This window comes from Stegostoma tigrinum, chromosome 15 (assembly GCF_030684315.1).
Source record: "Stegostoma tigrinum isolate sSteTig4 chromosome 15, sSteTig4.hap1, whole genome shotgun sequence".
Lineage (NCBI taxonomy): Eukaryota > Metazoa > Chordata > Chondrichthyes > Orectolobiformes > Stegostomatidae > Stegostoma > Stegostoma tigrinum.
Window position 1 is genome coordinate 676,330 of NC_081368.1, and position 20,634 is coordinate 696,963.

The 20,634-nt window shown below is 43.5% G+C and overlaps 2 protein-coding genes across 5 annotated transcripts in view; one reads left to right on the forward strand and one right to left on the reverse strand.

Annotated features, from left to right (window-relative positions):
• mospd1 (motile sperm domain containing 1) overlaps positions 1-5,163 on the reverse strand; it is a 76,010-nt gene extending 70,847 nt beyond the window's left edge. For all 3 annotated transcript variants that reach the window (XM_059651306.1, XM_048544349.2, XM_048544344.2), the window contains exon 1: positions 4,991-5,163. The gene's annotated coding sequence lies outside the window, so the exon portion shown is untranslated. The remainder of the gene's footprint in view (positions 1-4,990) is intronic.
• ints6l (integrator complex subunit 6 like) overlaps positions 4,700-20,634 on the forward strand; it is a 122,340-nt gene continuing 106,405 nt past the window's right edge. For both annotated transcript variants that reach the window (XR_009446701.1, XM_059651305.1), the window contains exons 1-3: positions 4,700-4,914; positions 5,013-5,090; positions 17,721-17,870. Coding sequence is in view for 1 of the 2 variants with exons in the window: in XM_059651305.1 (XP_059507288.1) it covers positions 4,804-4,914; positions 5,013-5,090; positions 17,721-17,870 (339 nt within the window). In the remaining variant the exon portion in view is untranslated. The remainder of the gene's footprint in view (positions 4,915-5,012; positions 5,091-17,720; positions 17,871-20,634) is intronic.

The following is a 20,634-nucleotide window of genomic DNA, read 5'->3' on the forward strand; positions in this document are numbered from 1 at the left end:
TCATTTTCCCAGGGCAGGGGAGTCCAAAACTAGAGGGCATAGGTTTAAAGTGAGAGGGGAAAGATTTAAAAGAAACTAGAGGGGCAGCTTTTTCATGCAGAGGGTGGTGCCTAGTTGGAATGAGCTACCAGAGGTGGTGGTAGAAAAGGGTAAAATTACATCATTTAAAAGGCACCTGAATGGGCACATGAATAGGAAGAGTACAGAGGGATATGGGCCAAATGCTGGCAAATGGGACTAAATCAATTCAGGATATCAGTAATAGGGGAGTCACTAGCCTAGTGGTATTGTCACTGGACTGTTAATCCAGAGACCCAGATAGTGGTCTGGGGACCCAGGTTCAAATCCTGCTATGGCAGACAGTGGAATTTGAATTCAATAAATATCTGGAATTAAGAATCTAATGATGACCATGAATCCATTGCTGATTGTCAGTGGGGGTAATCCATCTGGTTCACAAGTGTCCTTTAGAGAAGGAAACTTCCATCCTTACCTAATTTGACCTACTTCCATCCTTACCTAATTTGACCTACATGTGACTCCAGACCACAGCAATGTGGTTGACTCTTAACTGCCCTCTGGGCAATTAGGGATGGGCAATAAATGCTGCCTACCCAGCAATGCCCTCATCTCGTGAATGAATTTAAAAAAAAATCTGCTTGGCGCAGACGAGTTGGACCAAAGGGTCTGTTTCCATTCTGTATGCTCTATTACCCTAACTGCTAGCAAACAGATTGAGTTTTAGAAGTGGTTGAGTGCTGAAGATTGCCTAGGCTTTTTGGTTTCTATTTTGCCGTGGACCTGGAAATGGCGGGCAATTGGAATAAACTGGTATGAGGGAAAACGTCTTCCGATTTTGTTCAATCAGGAACAATATAACTTTTTTTTAAAAAATCAGTTGAAGAAATATTTCAGTTTTTAAGAAATAATAAAGTTTTTTCTGAGAATTGGAAAAAGCTTTAGGCATCATTATCTCTGCTCTCCTCAAAAAACTCTGCATGTTGAGCTATTACATAGCAGATAAAGTGTCATTTGGATGAATGTGGAGTTATCCACTTTGGTAGCAAAAGAAGACAGGCACATGATTATTGGAATGGTAATAAATTGGGGAACTGGGTGATCCAATCACACCCGAGTAGTACTTTCAATGACTGGTGCACAAGGATAAACATTGCAAGCACAGCAGGTGATGAAGGCAAATGGTCTGTTGCTCTTCACAGTGAGAGGATTCAAGTACAAGAACAGGGATGTCTTGTTGCAGCTGAACAGCGCCTTGGTGAGCCCACACCAAAATTGCATACAATATTCTAGGTCTTATCGGAGGAAAAATATCCTGACTATTGAGAGAGTGCAAAGATTTACTAGTCTGATTTCTGAGATCATGGGACTGATGTACAAAGGAGAGACTGGATTGGTTAGGATTATCTTCACTAGAGTTTAGAAGAATAAGGAGGGGATCTCATAGAACCCTATAACATTCTAACAGAATTAAACAGGGTAGATGCAGGAAGAATGTTCTTGATGACAAGGGAGTCCAGAACCAAGGGGACTAGTAATGGCCTTTTAGGACAGAGATATGAAGAAATTTCTTCACCCAGATAGTGCGGAGTCTGTGGAATTCTCTGCCCCAAGAAACTATCGAGGCTAAGACACTGAAGACTTTCAAGAAAGATGTAGATATAATTCTTAGGACTAAAGGGGTAAAAGCAGAAACAGGGTACTGAGTTGGATGATCAGCCATGATACTATTGAATGGCAAGCAAGCGCAAAGGTCCAAATCGAAAACAGGAGCTGGAGTAAACTATGTTATTAAGACCTGAATGATTTCTACATGAACCAAGGGTCTTTCATCACTTGGTTGGGGTGGGTGGGGGGAATGGTTGGAATGGGAAATAAAAGGATGTCGAAAGTTCAGATCAAGTGATTGGAATGAGAGAATGGAAAATAATGGTGTGTCTAACTGCTAGATTGGAAAGCACAAACAAATAGTCTCACTGGAGTTGAGGGTAGGGGAGACAGGACATGGTGACAGAGAATGTAACAAATAAAACTCAAAAGAAAGGGAAGGAATGGGTTCACAATTTGAAGGTGTTGAACTCAATACATTACAACTTTCTGGACTCAATATTGAGTTCAACACCTTCAAATATCCTTCATGTTCTGCCATAGGAAATTCATGTGCTACTTGTAATATCTCTTTACGATACCTGGGCAGTACCACTATTTATTGAACAACTATTCACTCTTCATGTGCAGGTCTATGAGGAAATCACCACTTCTTCATCAGAATCCTGTTTTTAAGACTGTTATACCCTGAAACTTCTAGCTTCAGGTTCAGCATAGGCTGACTGTATTAACTTGCCAAGCTTCAGGTATGTTTGAGCCTCAAATGACAAAAGAGCTATTAATCACTAGTATGAATAATACATAACTCAATGATGTAGATGATACGAAAGTGAATTATTCCAGTCTCAAAAAAAAGTTTGGGCAACTTTAAAATCTACTTGATGCATCAGTTTGGCCTCTGGCAACAGACTTTGTTTTACCATCACAATACATCGCACATAACAGAAAAGTACCTGGAATTTGTTCCGATAACAGGTCATTACTGAGGCGTAGGTCAATCTCATCCATGTGTAATTTCTGAAAAGCTACAACACTCAATCTACTTGATAATGTGGTAGATTGCCCAGGTATATCTTGCACTCAAAATGCAGGACAAACCCAATCCAGCCAGTAACCTCTCCATCAGTCTTCTCTCAATCATTAGTAAAGTGATAGAGGGTGTCATCAACAGTGCTATCAAGCAGCACCTGCCCAGCAATAACTTGTTCACTGATGCACAGTTTGGGTTCTGCCAGGGACACTCAGCTCCTGATCCTGGTTCAAACATTGACAAAAGGGCTGCATTCCAGCAGTGAGTTGAGAGTGACAGCACTTTACATCAAGGGCACATTCTACTAAGTGTGGCATCAAGAAACCTGAGCAAAATTGGAATCAGTGGGAACCTCAGGCAAATTCTCTGCTGGTTGGAGTCATACCTGGGAGACAGCAAGTTGGTTGTGGTTGTTGAAGCTCAGTCATTTCAGTTCCAGGATATCTCTGCAGGAGTTCCTCAGAATAGTGTCCTATGCCCAACTACCTTCAACTGCTTCATCAAGACCTTCTCTTTACCATAAGGGTAAAAAGTGGGTATGAGTGCACAACATTCAGCACCATTTGTAACTCCTCAGACACTGAAGCAGTCAATGTTCAGATGCAACAGGACTGGGACAATATTCAGGCTTGGGCTGATAAGTGGCAAGTAGCACTCATGTCACGCAAATTCCAGGCAACCACCATAATTTGAACCTCAAATGTTGTTACCATCCCCCATTAATAATATCCTTGGGTTTGACCAGAAACTGAACTGGACTTGCCACATAAACACAATGGCTATAACAGCAGGTCATAAGCTAGGAATACTGCAGCAAGTAACTCACCTCCTGGCTCCCCAAAGCCTGTTCACAACCTACAAGGCACATGTCAGGAGTGTGATAGAATATTTCACATTTGCCTGGCTTGAGTACAGCTCCAATAACATTCTAGAAGTTTGACACCATCCAGGGCAATGCAGTCCACTTGATGGTACCACATCCAGAAGCATCCATGACCGGCACTCAGAAGTGGCAGTGTGTACTATCTACAAGATGCACTGCAGAAATTCACCAAAGATAGATGAAAAGATAGATAGCACCTTCCAAGCACATGACTACTTCCATCTAGATCAAAGGCAGCAAAAACATGGGAATACCACCCTATGCAAGTTCCCCTCCAAGCCAACCACCATCCTTTCTTGGAATCATATCCTTGATCCTTCAGTGTTGCTGGTTCAACAACCTGGAATTCCCTCTCTAACAGTCTTTACCTACAGCATAGGGATTACACCCATGTCCCATGAGTGAATAAAACAAATCTGCCTGCATATATGTTTATCTGTCCAACTGCTTGGTGAACTGAAGCACAGTCCAGCAAAGTGATCGCTCCCTTTTTTTATTTTACATTCTACCCACTTGGCCTCATTTAAGGAACCTTTGAAGATATCTTCCCTTCATTTGTAGTAATTGACTGATCAATATTGTGATATTACTGCCTCTTTTACATGCCCCCTCCCCATCTCTCTCGAAGATTCCATATGATGGAATACTGAGGATCTCGAGCTCTTCCTCCCTCAACTGTATCTCTGTGATCACAGTGATACCACATTCCTACGCGTTAATCAACTCACTGGTCTTAAATGCAAGACTAATACATTAAATGTATTGCCACTATCTTTTGTGCCTTAATTGAATGTGGGGGAAGCAGGTTTATTTCAGACATAAGACCATGAGACATAGGAGTGGAAGAAAGGCCATTCGGCCCATCGAGTCCACTCCGCCATTTAAATCATGGCTGATGGGCATTTCAACTCCACTTCCCTGCACTCTCCCCAAAGCCCTTGATTCCTTCTGAGAGCAAGAATTTGTCGATCTCTGCCTTGAAGACATCCAACGTCCCGGCCTCCATTGCACTGGATTCTTCCGATAGAGACTACATCTCCCAGAATGCTTGGCTCAGTTACGCAACTTGGCGCCGCCCCTCCGGAAGCTGGCCCTGCTGCACCGTGCACGCGCAAGGTGCGGGGGCCACCCCTGTCAGCGCGCGCGCGCGACGGCTGAGAGCGCGCGGCCCTCGTGGGCTCCGAGTCACTTCCAGCGGCGGCCGCAGCCGAGCGCTCCCCCTCCCCCCTTCGGGCCTCGACCAGGCCCCGGCCCCGGCCCAACGATGCCCATTTTACTGTTCCTCATAGATACGTCCGCCTCCATGAATCAGCGAACCTACCTGGGCACCAGTTACCTGGACATCGCCAAGGGTGCCGTGGAGATCTTTATGAAGGTAAAAAGCGGAGAGCCATTTGAAAGATAACGATCCCCCCCCCGCCCCATCCACTGGCCCGCGCTTCCTCACTCACGGTGCTCTCTCTGTCCTTACAGCTCCGGGCCCGGGACCCCGCCAGCCGCGGAGACAGGTACATGCTGGTGACGTTCGACGAGCCTCCCTATGGCATTAAGGTAAGGCTTTACCCGACGGTGGGGGAGGGGTATTTCCCGGTTCTTTGGGGTGGGTGGTGGTGGTGGTGGTGGTGGTGGTGGGGGTTTTAAGGGGGGGGTAGTGGGGGAGGGGCTGTGGGACTTCAATATGGCGCTACTCTCTTTGTGCGGCGGCGCCGTTACGTCACCTGCCAGCCCATAAACCGGAAGAGCCCGGGATCCAAGCAACACTTTACACACTCAACAGTCCTCCGTCCCCCGGCCCTTGTCATTCCCACAACGCCCCTTCCATCCCCCACAATCCTGTCCCCTTGCTCCTTTGCCATTCCCCGCTCTGTTATTCCCCTGCCATTTCTGCAAACCCCTGCCACCTTGTCACTCCCTTCACCTGCCTGCCATTCTGCTGCCCGTACCCCTCCTGTCCCCCCTGCAATACCCCTGTTGTTCCTGTCCTACTCCCCCCACTCCCTTTCCCAGTTGTCTCCACAACACTCCCTCTACAGCCACTCCATTACCCACCCCTGGTCTCCCCTCAAAACCTCCTCCATTTCCTACCCCCAGAAACCCAACAGTACCTTTCCCCTTCCTCATCCCCAGTCAGCTCCCCCACCCCCAGCATTTTCATAATAACCTTCTCCTCTCAAGTCCCCCTCCATTTTTTTGTCCCTGGCCACTTTTGCCATTTCCCTAATCACCGTGACAACCTTGTACCTTCAACACAAGTCCATTTTCCCTACCCCTAATCAACTCCAATTCTTCAACCTCTCCATTCCTATCCCAATTAACCCCCCTCAATGAATGCCCCCTCTTTGTACATCTCCAGCACCCCACACCCCCAACCCCAATTACCAATGGCATAAGTAGAACTAGGCACAGCATTAACAATAAGAATAGCCTCTGGATTACTGCCTGAGCCACTTGCAATTTGGAATGGGGCTAATGTGGTTGGAGGTAAATACATGGCTCAAAGTTTGGTGTGGGAGAGAGGGATCCTGATTCATGGAGTACCACTATTGGAGAAATGATAGAACTTTTCTTTTGTGATCGTCTTCATTTGAAACATGTTGTCTTGACAAATTATGCCTGTTTTTCTAAACAACCTGGTCAAATGTATTACACAACCTTTCTGGAGCAGGTTGGACTCGAATTCAGGGTTGAATCAGGGCTAGGGACCCGTCTTCTGCACCACAAGAGCCCCCTTCCTGAGAAATTATATAACTAGGATTATGGATGGAGCTTTAAACTAATCAGTGAGGTTGGGGGTGGGGTCAGTTAAAGGGAAATTTAAAACATCAAAGAAATTAGGAAGCAGGGGCAGGGTAGGAAAGAGGCAGACAGAAATCAGAGTGAAGGGAAAGGACCAAAAAGTTAAGCAGATGAGTGCAGAAATTAGAACCAGAATAAGTAATGATGATAAAAGGGCAAATCGACTCTACCTGAATGTACTTGGCATTTGTAATGAGGCCGAGGGGTCGATGGCAGAAAGAGGAATAAATTAATATAGATTGATAGCTAATACGGAGATGTGGCTGCACGGTGACTTGGATTGGGAATTTGATATAGAAGGGTATTAGACATTCTGGAAAAATAGGCAAAAAGGAGCTGGGGCAGCATTGCTAATAAAGGAAAGTATCCTGTGGTGGTGAGTAACCTATAGGTGGGATTGATTATGATGTGGAATCAGTTTGGAAGGAAATAAAGAATAACAAGGAGAAGAAGTCACGAGTGGGAGTGTCTATAGGCCCCCTAAGAGTTGCCTCACTATGTCAAAGGGCAAATCAGAAAATAATGGAGATGCATAAGAAGGGTACTACAGATGATGTTGGTGATTTTAAGTTGTATACTGACCGGAAAAAATCAGATGGACAAGAGTAAACTGGCAGACAACTTTGTTGAGGGAGTTAGCGATTTATTTCTTGATGCTTTAGGTTGCAAAACCTCAAATCATAGAATTCCTCTGATGCAGAAAGAAGCCATAAGGCCCGTTGTGTCCTCTCAGATCCTGTGAAGAGCATGCCACCCAGATCTAGTCCCCTACCCTGCCCACATTTCCCTTGGCTAATACAACTAGTCTGGACATCCCTGGACACTGTTGGCAATCTAGCATTGCCAATCCACCTCATCTGGGGACATGAGAGCCTATTAATCCTGAGACTGTTGAATTGTGGCAGATGGTGGAATTTGAATTTAAATAAAATCTGGAATTAAGAGTCTAATAATGACCATGAAACCCGTGCCAATTGTCAGGGAAAACCCAGCAGTTTACTAATGCTCTTTAAGGAAGGAAGCTACAGTCCTTACCTAGTGTGGCCTACCTACATATGACTTCAGAACATCAGTGGTTTTGATTACTCAAATTGCAGAAGGAAGTTGAGAATGTGAGGGAAACCTCACATGATTATGGAAGAATTCCAAAATAGTATTCCATGTAATCTTCAGTCTTTGATAAATGTCAAATATTAAAAATCTGAGAGCCACATTTCTAATAGATACCTGTGCTGCTACACACACAGTTACACACAGGGAAATAGTCACATGGGGATCGTCCAGCTACTTGGAGGAATAGAAAAATCTGGAAATGGAAAAATTATTAGTTCTAAGGAGCTAGCAGTAGTATTCCAGAGTAATGAAGGAGAGACGCTAGAACTTAAGTGATATGTAAAGTATAATAGAGATAACAAGGTGTAGAGCTGGATGAACACAACAGGCTAAGCAGCATCAGAGGAGCAGGAAAGCTGATGTTTCAGCCTGAAGCATCAACCTTCCTGCTCCTCTGATGCTACATGGCCTGCTGTGTTCATCCAGCTCTACACCTCGTTATGCCATTCTCCAGCATCTGCATTTCTTACTATCTGCAACGTATAATATATGCTTCTGCTGTAAGAAGAATGGATATACTTAAAGCCAATTGCAGTAACTTGATAAACGCTAAGCTTTAATTATACTTTTTTTGGAAATAATGTATTTAGTTCGCTGTTCTGTATAACTTCTGATACCTTAATTACAAAAACCTACTTTCCACCAGTTTACAATCAAAATTTCCAAGTGGTAATAACATATGATGCACATTGATTGTATCTCTCCGCAAGGGAAAGATCGAGGTCTCCTTAAGAGGAATTTTCATTTCCGGTTGTAATTTCTGCTTATCACTAATTCTACTTTATACTGGCAATAGTAGTATTTACATAAAATGCTCAAGGACAGTAATAGTCACATTCAGGCCAAATCCATTTTGATCAAGGCATTTGATTTTTTTTCATTTTTACCCTGTGGCCTTGGGAAGAGCAGCTGCCATACCAAACTGTGATGCATCCAGATAGGTGCACCATAGAAAGTATCCTATAAAAATTGGTAAGAGTCCTCATGAACATGCGTTAGTAAATTTGCCAATGACGCGAAGGTTAGTGGAGTTGTGGACAGTGTGGAGGGCTGTTGTAGGTTGCAGCAGGACATTGACAGAATGCAGAGCTGAACAAAGAAGTGACAGATGGAATTCAACCCAGAAAAGTGTGAAGTGATTCATTTTGGAAGGTCAAGTTTGAAGGATACAGGGTTAATGGCAGGATTCTTGGCATTGTGGAGGAACAGAGGGATCTTGGGGTCCACATCCATAGCTCCCTCAAAGTTGATAGGGTTATAAAGAAGGCATGTAGCGTGCTGGGGAGAGATGGTAGTAACCGCAGATGCTGGAGAGTCTGAGATGACGAGGCATAGAGCTGAATGAACACAGCAGGCCAAGCAGCATCAGAGGAGCCTCCTTCAGAAAAAAAATGTTGTGTTGGCTTTCATTGGCAGGGGAAATGAGTTTAAGAGCCGTGAGGTTATGTTGCAGTTCTATAAAATTCTGGTTAGACTACACTCGGAATATTGAGTTCTGGTCACCTCATTATTGCAAAGATGTGGAAGCTTTAGAGAGGGTGCAGCGGAGATTTACCAGGATGCTGCCTGGACTGGAGGGCAGATCTTATGAGGAAAGGTTGAGGGAACAAAGGACAAAAAAAATTACAGCACAGGAACAGGCCCTTCGGCCCTCCAAGCCTGCACTGATCCAGATCCTGTATATAAACCTGTCGCCCGTTTTCCAAGGATCTGTAACCCTCTGTTCCCTGCCCATTCATGTATCTGTCTAGATACATCTTAAATGCCGCTATCGTGCCTGCCTCTACCACCTCCGCTGGCAATGCGTTCCAGGCATCCACCGCCCTAGGGCGAAGGGTTGATAGGGAGATGGAAATTTTTTCATTGGAGGGAAGAAGGATGAGAGGTGACTTGATAGAGGTGTACAAGATGATGAGAAGCATTAGGTAGAGTGGATAGCCAGAGACTTTTTCCCAGAGAGGAATTGACTGTTAGGAAGGGGTATAATTTTAAGGTGATTGCAGAAAAGTATAGGTGAGATGTCAGAGGTAGGCTGTTACACAGAAGGCAGTGGGTGTGTGGAATGCGCTGTCGGCAGTGGTAGTGGAATCAGATATTTTAGAGACTTTTAAGCGACTCTTGGATAGGCACATGGAGGACAGTAAAATGTAGGCTAAGTAGGGTAGATTGATCTTAGCAGGATAATAGATGGGCACAACATTGTGGGCTGAAGGGCCTATACTGTGCTGTACTGTTCTATGCTCTCAGTTCTATGTTCTAACTGTACAGCATGGAAACGAACCCTTTGGTCCAACTTGCCCATTATGACCAGATATCCTAAGTTAAGGTAGCCGCATTTGCCAGCATCTGGCCCATATCCCTCTAAACCTTACCTATTCGTATACCCATCTAGATGCCTCTTAAATCTTGCATTTGTACCATCATTTCCTCTGTCACCTTCATTCCATACACACACCACCCTCTGTGAAAGTTCCCCACTTAAGTCCCTTTTAAATCTTTTCCTTCTTACCTTAAACCTATGCCCTCTAGTTTGGACTCCCCCACTCTGGGGGAAAAAAACTTGGCTTTTTACCCTATCCATGCGCCTCGTGATTTTATAAATCTCTATAAGGCCACCCCTCAGCCTCTAGCACTTAAGGGAAAATAGCCCCACCTTTTCCAGCCTCTCCCTATAGCTCAAACCCTGGCCATATCCCTGTAAATCTTTTCTGAACCCTTTCAAGTTTCACAATAGTCTTCCTCTCTCAGGGAGCCCAGAATTGCACGTAGTATTCCAAAAGTGGCGTAACCAATGCCCTGTACAGTCACAACATGACCTCCCAACTCCTATACTCAGTGCACTGACCAATAAAGGCAAGCATACCAAACGCTGCCTTCACTATCCTGTCTATCTGTGACTCCACTTTCAGACAACTATGAATCTGCACTCCAACGTCTCTTTGTTCGGCCACACTCACCAGGACCTTACGATTAAGTGCCTAAGTCCTGCCTTGATTTGCCTTTCCAAAATGCAACACCTCACATTTATCTAAATTATACTCCATCGGCGGCTACTCAGTCTGTTGGCCCATTTGATCAAGGCCACCTGTTGATCTTCCACTGCAATTGCATACATTTTTTCCTATAATTCCTGATTTGCTGACTGAGTGAAAGTCTGACAATATTCAAGATGGAAATAGATAGCATCAGAGCCACTACAGTCCGCTGTGGTAAAGAAAATTCCTCCTCATCTATGTTAAATGTGAGATTTTTTTTACTCTGTTTTTATGTCAGCTCGTTCTATACTCCCCTAAAGGGGAAACATTCTGCATCTACCCTGTGAAACCCTTAGTATCTTGTGTGTTTCAGTAAGGCTGCCTCTTGTTCTTTATTCTTGTGAGTGCAAGTCCAATCTACTTAATCTGTCCTCATAAGATTACCCTTCCATTCCTGCAGTCAATCTAGTGAAGTTTTTCTGGAGAGCCCCAGATTCCTTTAGATTTTATTTTAGGGACCCAAAACTGTTCACAGTATTCTAGCTATGATCTTTAACTAGTACCTTGTACAGTTTTATCTGTATTTCACTCGTTTTATTTTCCATTCTGTTTGAAATAAAGGCCATCTTCCATTTGCCTCCTGTATTACCTGATGAACTCGTTTTATTACCTCTGAACCCTCGATATTTAAGGGAACACAAACTAACTAATCGACTTGGCCTCATAATTTAAATCCTGTTATTTTGCCGACTAAAAAACCTTTTCAGATATTTGGTGCCTTGCACTCTGAGGTTTGGCTGCTGAGCTGACCGAGTTTGGTGCAATTGAAGTATTGGTTCCTCACCTTTTTTTTAGCCCAATCCCATTGAGGGAGAGGTTCAGACTCTGTCAGCTCTTTTAATTAATTTTTGTACCTGCCCATAAGCTTTTAGACATTAGTAGGTGGCACGGTGGCTCAGTGGTTAGCACTGCAGCCTCACAGTGCCAGGGACCCGGGTTCGATTCCAGCCTCGGGTGACTGCCTGTATGGAGTTTGCACGTTCTCCCCATGTCTGTGTGGGTTTCCTCCGGGTGCTCCGGTTTCCTCCCACAGTCCAAAGATGTGCAGGCTAGGTGGATTGGCCATGCTAAATTGCCTGCAGTATTCAGCGGTGTTTGTGGGTTATAGGGGGATGGGTCTGGGCGGGATGCTGCAAGGGGCGGTGTGGACTTGTTGGGCCAAAGGGCCTGTTTGCACGCTGTAGGGAATCTGATCTAATCTAATCTAAATCCCTGTGCTCCTTGATCTTACCCTAAATAAAATATTCTGATTTGTTTTTCTCCGATCCTACCTCAGACATCTCTGATTGCACTTGACCAGGTTGAATATCCAACAGTCATTGTATGGCCTGCACAATTTGTCTATGTCCCTTTGCTTATTGTAAATCCATCTTCGAAACCACTTGTTAGCTTCACGTATGGCTTTCTATGTCCAAGTAACAGAACTACACAGAAGAAAACTGAGATACCAGCACATGTCCGTGAGATGCAAGCATGCTTAATTGTGCCAGAAAGTATTAATGGCATTCTCTTACAATTTAGTTATGCAGATGCAGCAGTCTGTCTGCAGCGGCACCCAGTTTTCAGTACTGACAGTTCTAACATGCAGAAGTGTTATTGTAGTGTTTAGAAATTTTAATGTTTTCAGCTGTGGTGCAGAACCAAGTGGGATGGATCTAAGATTCATACAGAACTATTAAACCATGTCTTTCTAATGGATGTACAGATGCCATTTCTTGATCTCTTTTTATTTGAAATTGTTATATTTAGTGGCACTTATTCTCACTAAAACTGTCAGAAGGAATGTGAGGAATGTTTTTCATTATTTCTGCAAGTTTTGTGGAGCTGCCAATGCCTCTCTTCTGAACATACTCCAGTTCTATGTTAATAAATCAATGGCCCTGGTTGCCTGGCTGTGTTTTGGATTTCAGTGAAGTACATTAGTGAATTAGTTATTTTGTAAATTAGTATATTAGTAATTTTGCTGCATATATAGACACTGTTGTAAAGTCTACCTCTGTTAATGCGAAACTCTACTCACCTGTAATAGCGTAATGATAAACTGTGTTAGTTAGAGAACATTTTAGGCAATGCTTGATGGATTCTGAATAATTAGCCTGATGTAATTTAAAAAGCCTTGTGACAAATGCATGATTTAATCGAGTCTCCAATCTGTTGATTGTAAAACCACATTAAATATACAAGCGTGTAAATTTAAAGTGGGGTTTGGAAGGTTGAGTTGGTAAAGGCCCTGAGGATCAAGAGGCCAAAGGTTTTGAATTGAATTTGCTTTAGAGGAAAGAAATGTTTATTTTAATTTGTTTACGGAATCTGGCTGACTGTTGCCCATCCCTAACTGACCTGAAAAATGTTGTGAACTAACTTCTTGAACTGCTGCTGTCACTAGGGTATAGGAATATCCAAAGGGCTGTTAATGGAGATTTTTGAGAACAAGAATGATGGTGAACGAGAATGGAGGAAGAAAGGGATGCATGCAGTGTAGTTTTGTAAGACAAGGATTTTTATATATGGCAGAGCTCTGGTTTGGTCATAAAAGGTTTGGCAACAGTGAATCAAAGTAAACTGCAAAGTTAGTGGCCTTGTGATGCCATTGTAGTGTCCCTACCTCTGAGTCATGAGGCCAGGGTTCAGGTTCCACCTGCTCCCCAGGTATGCAGCAATGTCACTGAACAGTTTGGTTCTAAGATAGGAAAGTATTTACCTTAGTGATGGATAAAATATGATTTTTGAAACTGATATAGTTCCAAATGGTCTATTTTAGCTCGAAGTAGCTGCTGTCATGAAGTGGAACGGAGTTGGAGCAAATTTTCAGAGGGTTTTACTAGTCCTCAGAGAATGGTACACTGTTTTGATGTTTCTTTAATATACTTGCACTGAGTTACTAATGCAAAACACGCTGAAAGCATTGGGCAATTGAGAAGAGGAAAGCAAGGTTTGGGATATTATTGAGGAAGCTTGCTAAACGCATCCTCTGAAAATTTTCACGAGAATTTATGGCACGGATTTTGGAGCTAATACATACGTTTTCATTTTGTGCATTACTTATCTTTCCCTTGATTCAAATGGTCAATTTTGCTGAGAAATGAAAATTCATTTATTACAAAAACAAATTAATTGAGTTATACACCCCTCAAGAGAAACAATTTCAGCATTTAGAATCACCTATTGAAGCTGCATGAAGGGAACCTTTATCTGCAGCATGACAAGAGAAGGTTTAGTCCACATTAATATTTTTAATTTTTGCAACTGGTTCTGGGAAGGACAAGGTATTATTTAATTCTGATCCAAAGCTGATTTTTTTTGTCAATGTTACTGAAGACTTGTTTTAAGTGTAAAGTATTGTTCAGAGTGGCCTGAACACCAGATTCACCTTGGACACCAATGTCTCTGGCTTTCTTTAGGATGGAATTCTAGTGAGTCCCACAAAAGTCAATGCTGGTGGCTCAGCTATTCACAATGTATATTAATGACTTGATTGAATAGCCAGACTGTACATTGTAGTTCTAGACTTCCCTCGAGGTATCATCCTTAACACATACATCCTGTCAAGATCCTCAGTCACAGTGATTAATACAACCGCTCATTTATCTAAACATTACCATTACGTAATTCTTGTTCACTTGAGGGAATTTTGCTTGTTTTTAGAATCTATTGTCTGAAGCAGTACTTCAATGAAGAGTTCTGCTGAATAGAGACAGGTAAGGGGGATATCAAACGTCAGCCAGCTAGTTTTTTTTTTAGAATCCCTGCAGTGCAGATAGAGGCCATTCAGCCAGTCGAGTGTGCACCGACCCTCCCAAGACCATCCCACTCAGACCCACCACTCCCCCTACCTTGTCGCTGAAACTCTGCATTTCCCATTGCTAATCCACACAATCTGCACATCCCTGGACACTAAGGCCAATTTAGTTTGGCCAGTCCATGTACTCTGCACATCTGTGGGCTGTGGGAAGAAGCCAAAGCACCCAGAGGAAATCTACACAGATGTGGGGAGAATATGCAAAGTCAACACGCAATCGCTCAAGGTTGGAATTGAATCCTGGTCCTTGGCACTGAGACAACAGTCCTGACTACTGAGATAACAAGGTGTTGAGCTGGATGAACACAGCAGGCCAAGCAGCATCAGAGGAGCAGGAAGGCTGACGTTACGCCTAGACCCTTCTTCAGAAATGGGGAAGCAAAGAAGGTTCTGAAATAAATAGGGACAGAGGGGGAGGCAGATAGAACAGGGATAGAGGAGAAGATAGTTGGAGAGGCAACAGACAGGTCAAAAGGGGTGGGTATGGAGCCAGTAAAGGTGAGTGTAGGTGGGGAGTTAGGGAGGAGGTAGGTCAGTCCAGGGAGGATGGACAGGTCAAGGAGCTGGATGAGGTTAGTAGGTAGGAGAATGGGGGTGGAGCTTGAAGTGGGAGGAGGGGATAGGTGAAAGGAAGGACATGTTTGGGAGGCGGGGACAAGCTGGTCTGGTTTTGGGATGCGGTAGGGGGAAGGGAGATTTTGAAGCTTGTGAAGTCCACATTGATACCATTGGGCTGCAGGATTCCCAAGCGGAATATGAGTTGCTGTTCCTGCAACCTTCGGGTAACATCGTTGTGGCACTGCAGGAGGCCCAAGATGGATATATCATCTGAGGAATGGGAGGGTGAGTTGAAATGGTCTGCGACTGGGAGGTGCAGTTGCTTAGTGTAAACCTAGTGTGGGTGTTCTGCAAAGAGGTCCCCAAGCCTCCACTTGGTTTCCCCAATATAGAGGAGGCCACAATGGGTACAGCGGATGCAGTATACCATATTAGCAGATGTGCAGGTGAACATCTGCTTGGCATGGAAAGTCTTGGTGCCTGGGATGGGGGTGAGGGAGGAGATGTGGGGGCAGGTGTAGCACTTTGTGCGGTTGCAGGGAAAAGTGCTGAGTGTGGTGGGTCTGGAGGAGAGTGTGGAGTGGACAAGGGAGTCACAGAGAGCTTGGTCTCTCTGGAACGCAGACAAGGGCTGGGGTGGGAAAAATGCCTTTGGTGGTGAGGTTGGATTGCAGATGGTGGAAGTGTCAGAGGATGATGCATTGTATCCGAAGGTTGTTGGGGTGGTACGTGAGGGTGAGAGGGATTCTGTTTTGGTTGTTATTTCGTGGACGGGGTGTGAGGATGAGTTGCGGGAATTGCGGGATTCACGATTGAGGGCTTTCTCAGCCTCTAAGGAGGGGAAGTTGCAGTCCTAACTACTGTTCCCTTTGGGAAGCTCAAGGCTGCATTCTGCTTTTGGGCCTGTGACTAGAAGATCTCAATTCTAGTATAGTTGGTCCTACTGTAATGCATGTTTTTTTTAATGCGAATTGGCTTTAACACGATTGAAGAATTTAGACTGCTATTCGTAGAGTGTGAACTTGCCTGTTTGGCTATAATGCACTTGCGGCCCCATTAGTTTAAATGACATGGCGATTGTGAGATTTCATGAGAATGGAACTATTGCATTATGTTAGAACTGACTGTATCACCATGGCTGCCCAAAATTTTTTTAAGAAGTCAGACATCTGGACTTCAGATCCCAAAGCACTGCAAATGCTAAGGTATTTGGAGGTAATGGCTCAACAGATTTTTTTTGAGTAAGAATATAAAGGGATATGGCACAAAAGCAAATGGATAGAATCATGCAAAAGACAACCATGAAGAGGATTACAAAATGCTTGTATTAGAGAGCTAGCCAAACAGATACGCCTTCTTATTCTGTAAAGAGGAGGAATATGTACAAATCTTGAGTTTTTTTAACGATCTGGCAACATGGGTGCTTATACTTGCTTTTTATTTTCTTCATGGCAACACCTCAGCCAAACTGAAAGTCAATATGCTAGCCAATCAGATTAGACTTTCCAACCAGTCATCACCTGTTTGCCCATGTATTATAAATTGTTGTGACCAGTTTAGCATTCTTGTGTTTGCCTTGACGAGTGTATGACGAAAAGCTTTAGTAACATGCTCCCTTTCCAACAATACTTGCTGTATTTGAGGTGATTATGGTGTCCTTCACCCTCATCAACCCACTGTTTGAGCTGTCTGGAGTTGTTGCTGTAATATTACCTGCAAAGGATTGCAAATCTAGAATATTGGGGCTGGATTGTCTGACAGTGGAAAGGTTTTAGACTTCTAGTGGCGCAGCAAAATAAATCTGAGTCATAATTTGTGGCAGTAGATGTCTTTTTATAACTCTTGTTCATGCCTCTTTAACTCAAACCTCCCATTCATGCTACAGCCTGCTTCAGCAGATGTGTATTTAATAAAAAAAACCTCTCCCTTGGAAAGAGTTTTATGTTTAACAGCATGATTTTGAATTGGTCGACTATAATATGAATGTAATTGTCAAAGGAATTCAAACTCTCAAAGAAAGAGAAATTTTCATTGGTGTTATAATTCAGGGCAAGGTTGATTTTTGTCATCAGATTTTCCCTAAGAAAAGATGGTTCCTTATTGAATTTTATACTATAATATTAGTGCATAAGAATACATATATTCGGAGCAGAAATAGGCCGTTTGGCCCGTTTAGCCTTCTCCACCATCTGTTTACGTCAACTTCCAATAATCTTTGATCTTCTTGCCTAACAAGAATATATCTACCGCTGGCTTAAAATTATTCAACAACCCCACCTCCATTTCTTTCTGAGGCAGAGTTCCAAAGTCACCCAACCCTCTGAGAAAAATGTAATCCTCTTCACTGGCCTTAAAAAGCAAACCCTAATTTTCATACAGCATCCCCTGGTTCTGGACTGAGCTGAAACAGGAGACATCCTTTCCGCATCCATGTATACTGTAGTATACTCTATATTCTATATACTGTAGTGTATAGAAACACTTCAGTTGAGTCACACTTTGTTCTTCCACAATTCTTTCCTTATAAGACAACTTGCTCATTCCAGATAACAAAGTGTGTAGCTGGATGAACACAGCAGGCCAAGCAGTATCTCAGGAGCACTCATTCCAGTTATCAGTTTGGTCAACATGCTCTGAACTGCTTTCAATGCATCTGCAGCTTTCCTTAAGTAATGAAAGCAGAACTGCAAGCAGTATTTAATGAGTTCTCACTGATACCCTATATATTTGAAGCCAAACGCCCTTTTTGTTATGTTCAATTCATCTAGTAATTGGAAAGAATAACATACTAGTCGTCTTATGATTACTTGTACCCTGCGTACTAACTTTTTGTGACTCATGCATGTCCGATAACTATTAGATGATGCAATTATTTTGCAGGCTGGTTGGAAAGAAAACCATGCGACTTTTATGAATGAGCTGAAGAATCTTCAGGCAACAGGGCTCACCACGCTTGGGCAGGCACTGCGGACATCCTTCGATTTGTTAAATCTGAACCGCTTAGTTTCTGGGATAGATAATTATGGTCAGGTTAGTACACAGGCATTTTAAAAAAGAAAATCCTGGGCTACTCCTATCTCTGCTGTAACTGGCTAAGTTGTTTTTGTGGCTGTCACCTGTAACATCCATTGTTTTTAAAGACAAAATGCATTTCAGTTGAAACCTTTCCTTGCCAATGAGTGCAAGTATCTTTCTCTAGTTGATGGTCAGCACCATAAGTAGCACACAGCTTGCAAAATTGTATGAAGTTAGAAGTTTTTTCTTTACTCAAGGGATATGGTATCGCTGGTTGGGCCAGCATTTATTGCCCTTGAGAAGGTGATAGTGAGCTGCATCATTGAACTGCTACAGTTCATGTGCTGTAAGTAGACCCACAACATCTTTAGAGAGGAAATTTCAGGACTTTGATCCAGTGACATATTTTCAAATCAGAGTGGTGAGTGAAAAGTGCTATCTATGGATCTTTGGCGAAGTTCTGTGGTGCGTTTTGCATGTATTGGATGCTGCTGCTACTGAGCGTCGGTGGTGGAGGGAGTGGATGTTGTGCAAATCAAGTGGGCTGTTTTGTCCTGGATAATGTCAATGTTCTTGAGTGTTGGTTGACTTTTTACCTACACAGGAAAATGGGGAGTATTACATCACACTCATGATGTGTGCCTTCTAGATGATGGACAGGCTTTCAGGAGTCAGGAGGTGAGTTACTCAGTGCAGTTTTCCGAGCCCCTCGCCTGATCTCGTAGCCGCCATATTTATATGGCAAGTCCAGTTCAGTTTCTAGTTGGTGGTACCTCCCAGAATGTTGGTAATGGGGCATTGATTGATGGCGACAACATTAAATATCAAAGGATGATGATGATATTATCTTGTATTGGAGATTGTTGTTGTTGAGCATGTGTGTTGCACGAATATTGTTTGCCACTTGTCGGCCCAAGCCTAGATAATGTCCAGATCTTGTTGCATTTGAACATGGTCTGTTTCGGTGTCTGAGGAGTCATGAGTGATGTAGAGCTTTGTACAATCTTCAGCAAACCTCCTCACTTCTGACCGTATGATAGAGGAAAGGTCATTATTGAAGCAGTTGAAGATGATTGGACCTAGAACTCCTGCAGAGATGTCCATGGGTTGAGATGACGGACATCTGACAACAACAACTATCTTCCTATGTGCCAGGTATGACTCAAACAACAGAAAGTTTGCCTCATGATTCCAGTTTTGCCATGGCTCCTTTCCACCTCACTCAGTCAGATATAGCCTTGATGTCAAGGGCTGTCACTCTCACCTCATCTCTGGAATACAGCTCCTTTGTCCATATTAAGATAGAGCTGCAATGGGGTCTAGAACAGAGTGGCCCTAGCAGAACCAAAGTGGGCATCACTGACCAGGTTATTGCTGAGTAGGTACGGCTTGATAGCACTGATGACAACTTTCATCATTTCACTGACAATTGAGAGTATACTGATGGGGCATTAATTGGCCAGGTTGTGTTGGTCTGATTTTTGTTCTACAGGACATACCTGGGACTTTTTCACATTGTCAGCTAGATGCCACTGTTGTAGCTGCACTGGAACTGCTTGTACAGGGAGGACTGTTGCTGAATCTTGTGAAGGTCCATAGACTTTGCAGTAGCCAATGCCACCAACTGTATTGATATCGTGTGGTATGAATTGAATTGATTGAAAATTGGCATCTATGATGCTGGGAACCACTGAGGAGGCCGAGATGGATCATCCAATTAGCAACTCTGGCTGAAGATTGCTGCGCGTACTTCATCTTTTGTACTGATGTGTTGGGCTCCTCCATCGTAGAACATAGCGCAGTACAGGCCCCTCGGCCCATGATGTTGTGCTGAACTTTTAGCCTAAACCTAAGGTCTATTTAACCTCCACCGCTACCTTATACTATTATCCATATGCCTATCTAATAGCCGCTTAACTGCCACAAATGAGGCCGACTCCATGACCCTCTCTGGCAATACATTCTTTGAGCCCCTTCCACTCTCTGTGTAAAGAACCTACCTCTGACATCTCCCCAATATCTACCTCCTTTCACTATAAAACTATGTCCCCTCGTAAAAGCTACCTACGCCCTTGGAAAAAGTCTCTGGCTGTCTACTCTATCTATACCTCTGATCACTTTGTACACCTCTATCAAGTCACCTCTCATCCTTAGTCGTTCTAAAGAGAAAAGCCCTAGCACTCCTAACCTTTCCTCGTAAGACCTTCCCTCCATTCCAGGCAACATCTTGGTAAATCTGCTCTGCACCTTTTCTAACGCTTCCACTTCTTTCCTGTAATGTGGTGACCAGAACTGGACACAATACTCCAGATGTGGCCGAAGCAGGCTTTTGTATAGCTGGAGCATAACGTCACGGCTCTTGAACTCAATCCCTCTATTAATGAAAGCTAACACTCCGTTTGCCTTCTTAACAACTCTATCCACCTGGGTGAAGCTCTCAGGGAACTGTGAACATGAACCCCAAGATCCCTCTGCTCCTCCACACTGCCAGGAATCTTTACGTTAACCCTGTAATCTGCTTTCAAGTCTGTACTTCCAAAATGAATCTCACACTTTTCAAGGATAAACTCCATCTACCACTTCTCAGCCCAGCTCTTCATTCTATTAATGTCCCTTTGTAACCTAGAACAGCCCTCCATACTGTCCACAACATGACCCACCTTCGTATCATACGCAAATTTGCTAGTCCACCCTTCCATTCCTTCATCCAAATCATTTACTAAAGTACACCTCTCGTAACTGAGCACCATGTTGAATATTTTGCATTCACTACATAGAC